General features: G+C 51.4%; 1 protein-coding gene across 2 annotated transcripts in view; it reads left to right on the forward strand.

Annotated features, from left to right (window-relative positions):
• The window catches only part of myb (v-myb avian myeloblastosis viral oncogene homolog), a 26,904-nt gene that overhangs the window by 11,452 nt on the left and 10,452 nt on the right, over positions 1-5,000 (forward strand). For both annotated transcript variants that reach the window (XM_045721208.1, XM_045721209.1), the window contains exons 5-6: positions 160-380; positions 4,447-4,660. In XM_045721208.1, the coding sequence (XP_045577164.1) occupies positions 160-380; positions 4,447-4,660 (435 nt within the window). The remainder of the gene's footprint in view (positions 1-159; positions 381-4,446; positions 4,661-5,000) is intronic.

Raw genomic sequence — 5,000 nt, forward strand, 5'->3', positions numbered from 1 at the left:
CCTCTCCCCCTCCCTTCTCTCTCCCTCCACCTTCCCTCCCCCCTCCACCTCCCCTCTCCCCCTCCCCTACCTCCCCTGTCCCTCCACCTCACCTGTCCCTCCACCTCACCTGTCCCTCCACCTCACCTGTCCCTCCACCTCACCTGTCCCTCCACCTAGGTTATCGAGCTAGTCCAGAAGTATGGAGCCAAGCGTTGGTCGGTAATCGCCAAGCACCTGAAGGGTCGGATAGGGAAGCAGTGCAGAGAGCGCTGGCACAACCACCTGAACCCCGAGGTGAAGAAGACTTCCTGGACCGAGGAAGAGGACCAGATCATCTACCAGGCCCACGAGAAACTGGGCAACCGCTGGGCCGAGATCGCCAAACTGCTGCCTGGCAGGTACGGAGAGAGAGGGAGAGAAGAGACAAGGAGGGAGAGAGGGAGACAGGGAGGAGAGAGAGAGAGAGAGAGAGAGAGAGAGAGAGAGAGAGAGAGAGAGATGGGGTGGTGAGGGATAGAGAGGGAGGGGGTGAGGGAGGGTTGAGGGAGGGAGAGAGAGAGGCAGTGAGGGAGAGAGAGAGGGGGTGGTAAGAGATGGAGAGAGGGAGGCAGGGAGGGAGAGAGGGGTGGGGATGGTGAGGGGGAGGGAGGGGTGGGGATGGTGAGGGAGGAAGAGAGAGGCAGGGAGGGAGAGAGAGAGGGGGTGAGGGAGGGGTGAGGGAGGGAGAGAGAAAAACAGAGTGATTGTTGTTATCAGAACTGATAATGCTATCAAGAACAACTTAACAGTGGCTATATGTATATGATTCCTGCTGTAACCAGGTTTGGTCAGGTATTCTGCCACTGTGTACTCTCTGTTTAGGGACAAATAGCATTCTAGTTTGCTCTGTTTTTTTTGTTAATTCTTTCCAATGTGTCAAGTAATTATCTTTTTGTTTTCTCATGATTTGGTTGGGTCTAATTGTGTTGCTGTCCTGGGGCTCTGTGGGGTCTGTTTGTGTTTGTGAACAGAGCCCCAGGACCAGCTTGCTTAGGGGACTCTTCTCCAGGTTCATCTCTCTGTAGGTGATGGCTTTGTTATGGACGGACCAGCTAGCTTAGGGGACTCTTCTCCAGGTTCATCTCTCTGTAGGTGATGGCTTTGTTATGGAAGGACCAGCTAGCTTAGGGGACTCTTCTCCAGGTTCATCTCTCTGTAGGTGATGGCTTTGTTATGGAAGGACCAGCTTGCTTAGGGGACTCTACTCCAGGTTCATCTCTCTGTAGGTGATGGCTTTGTTATGGAAGGACCAGCTAGCTTAGGGGACTCTTCTCCAGGTTCATCTCTCTGTAGGTGATGGCTTTGTAATGGAAGGTTTGGGAATCACTTCCTTTTAGGTTGTTGTAGAATTTAACGGCTCTTTTCTGGATTTTGATAATTAGCGGGTATCGGCCTAATTCTGCTCAGTATGCATTTTTACGTTGTACATGGAGGATATTTTTGCAGAATTCTGCATGCAGAGTCTCAATTTTGTGAATTCTTGGTTGGTGAGTGGACCCCAGACCTCACAACCATAAAGGGCAATGGGTTCTATAACTGATTCAAGTATTTTTAGCCAGATCCTAATTGGGAAGTCAGATTTGATGTTTCTTTTGATGGCATAGGAGGCCCTTCTTGCCTCGTCTCTCAGATCGTTCACAGCTTTGTGGAAGTTACCTGTGGCTCTGATGTTTAGGCCGAGGTATGTATAGTTTGCTGTGTGCTCTAGGGCAACGGTGTGTAGATGGAATTTGTATTCGTGGTCCTGGCAACTGGACCTTTTTTGGAACACCATTATTTTTGTCTTACTGAGATTTACTGTCAGAGCCCAGGTCTGTCAGGGCCCAGGTCTGTCAGGGCCCCAGGTCTGTCAGGCCCCAGGTCTGTCAGGGCCCCAGGTCTGTCAGGGCCCAGGTCTGTCAGGGCCCAGGTCTGTCAGGGCCCCAGGTCTGTCAGGGCCCAGGTCTGACAGGGCACAGGTCTGCCAGGGCCCAGGTCTGACAGAATCTGTGCAGAAGATCTAGGTGATGCTGTAGGCCCTCCTTGGTTGGGGACAGAAGCACCAGATCATCAGCAAACAGTAGACATTTGGCTTCAGATTCTAGCCGGGTGAGGGCCGGGTGCTGCAGACTGTTCTAGTGCCCTCGCCAATTCATTGATATATATGTTGAAGAGGGTGGGGCTCAAGCTGCACCCCTGTCTCACCCCACGGCCCTGTGGAAAGAAATGTGTGTGTTTCTTGCCAATTTTAACCGCACACTTGTTGTTTGTGTACATGGATTTTATAATGTCGTATGTTTTTCCCCCCAACACCACTTTCCATCAGTTTGTATAGCAGACCCTCATGACAAATTGAGTTGAAAGCTTTATTTGAAATCAACAAAACATTAGAAGACTTTGGTTTGTTTGTTTGTCAGTTAGGGTGCGCAGGGTGAACACGTGGTCTGTCGTATGGTAATTTGGTAAAAAGACAATTTGACATTTGCTCAGTACATTGTTTTCACTGAGGAAATGTACTAGTCTGCCGTTAATGATAAAGCAGAGGATTTTCCCAATGTTGCTGTTGACGCATATCCCACGGTAGTTATTGGGGTCAAATTTGTTTCCACTTTTGTGGATTGGGGTGATCAGTCCTTAGTTCCAAATATCGAGGGAAGATGCCAGAGCTGAGGATGATGTTGAAGAGTTTTAAGTATAGCCAATTGGAATTTGCGGTCTGTATATTTGATCATTTCATTGAGGATGATACCATCAACTCCACAGGTCTTGTTGGGTTGGAGGGTTTGTATTTTGTGCTGTAGTTCATTGTTCTGTAATTCATGGTCTCCTGAGTGGTGCAGCGGTCTAAGGCACTGCATCTCAGTGTTAGAGGCGTCACTACAGACCCTGGTTCAGCGGTCTAAGGCACTGCATTTCAGTGCTAGAGGCGTCACTACAGACCCTGGTGCAGCGGTCTAAGGCACTGCATCTCAGTGCTAGAGGCATCACTACAGATCCTGGTTCAGCGGTCTAAGGCACTGCATTTCAGTGCTGGAGGCGTCACTACAGACCCTGGTTCAGCAGTCTAAGGCACTGCATTTCAGTGCTAGAGGCGTCACTACAGACCCTGGTTCAGTGGTCTAAGGCACTGCATCTCAGTGCTAGAGGCATCACTACAGACCCTGGTTCAGCGATCTGAGGCACTGCATCTCAGTGCTAGAGGCGTCACTACAGACCCTGGTTCAGTGGTCTAATGCACTGCATCTCAGTGTTAGAGGCGTCACTACAGACCCTGGTTCAGCGGTCTGAGGCACTGCATCTCAGTGCTAGAGGCATCACTACAGACCCTGGTTCAGCGGTCTAAGGCACTGCATCTCAGTGCTAGAGGCGTCACTACAGACCCTGGTTCAGTGGTCTAAGGCACTGCATCTCAGTGCTAGAGGCATCACTACAGACCCTGGTTCAGCGATCTGAGGCACTGCATCTCAGTGCTAGAGGCGTCACTACAGACCCTGGTTCAGTGGTCTAATGCACTGCATCTCAGTGTTAGAGGCGTCACTACAGACCCTGGTTCAGCGGTCTGAGGCACTGCATCTCAGTGCTAGAGGCATCACTACAGACCCTGGTTCAGCGGTCTAAGGCACTGCATCTCAGTGCTAGAGGCGTCACTACAGACCCTGGTTCAGTGGTCTAAGGCACTGCATCTCAGTGTTAGAGGCGTCACTACAGACCCTGGTTCAGCGGTCTGAGGCACTGCATCTCAGTGCTAGAGGCATCACTACAGACCCTGGTTCAGCGGTCTAAGGCACTGGATCTCAGTGCTAGAAGCGTCACTACAGACACCCTGGTTTGAATCCAGGCTGTATCACACCCTGGCGGTGATTGGGAGTCCCATAGGGTGGCGCACAATTGGCCCGGCTTCGTCTGTGTTTGGCCGGTGTTGTAAATAAGAACTGACTTGCATAGTTAAATAAATGTAATTGGAGAATCCAGTGGGTTCTGGTCTTTAATAGCTGATTCTATAGATTTGATCATGTAGATGTTTTTACTGTTTGTTCTTTGTTACAGAGCCAAAAAGGTTGGAGAAGTGGTTCATCCATACCCTCTCTCTCTCTCTCTCTCTCTCTCTCTCTCTCTCTCTCTCTCTCTCTCTCTCTCTCTCTCCCTCTCTCTCTCTCTCTCTCTCTCTCTCTCTCTCTCTCTCTCTCTCTCTCTCTCTCTCTCTCTCTCTCTCTCTCTCTCTCTCTCTCTCCCCTCTCTCTCCCCTCTCTCTCTCTCTCTCTCTCTCCTCCTCCTCTCTCTCTCTGTCTCTCTCTCTCTCTCCTCCTCCTCCTCTCTCTGTCTCTCTCTCTGTCTCTCTCTCTCTCTCTCACTCTCTCTCTCTCTCTCTCTCTCTCTCTCTCTCTCTCTCTCCTCCTCCTCTCTCTGTCTCTCTCTGACTCTCTTTCTCTCTGTTTTATTGACCAGGACTGATAATGCCATCAAGAACCACTGGAATTCTACAATGCGTAGGAAGGTGGAGCAGGAAGGTTACCTTCAGCAAGCCGCCAAGTCTGGCCACGCATCCCTCGCCGTCTCTCCCGGTTACGCCAAGGCCAACAACCACATCATGAGCTTCCCTCACCCTCTCCCGCCTCTCTCCCCCTTCACAGGGAACCACCCCTATATTTCGGACCACAGGGTGAGTCCACGCTCCTCACCTTCACCTCTCTCTCTCCCCCCTCCCACCCCTATATTTCGGACCACAGGCTGAGTCCACGCTCCTCACCTTCACCTCTCTCTCTCCCCCTCCCACCCCTATATTTCGGACCACAGGCTGAGTCCACGCTCCTCACCTTCACCTCTCTCTCTCCCCCCTCCCACCCCTATATTTCGGACCACAGGCTGAGTCCACGCTCCTCACCTTCACCTCTCTCTCTCCCCCTCCCACCCCTATATTTCGGACCACAGGGTGAGTCCACGCTCCTCACCTTCACCTCTCTCTCTCCCCCCTCCCACCCCTATATTTTGGACCACAGGCT

The sequence above is a fragment of the Salmo salar genome, chromosome ssa06 (genome assembly GCF_905237065.1).
Source record: "Salmo salar chromosome ssa06, Ssal_v3.1, whole genome shotgun sequence".
Lineage (NCBI taxonomy): Eukaryota > Metazoa > Chordata > Actinopteri > Salmoniformes > Salmonidae > Salmo > Salmo salar.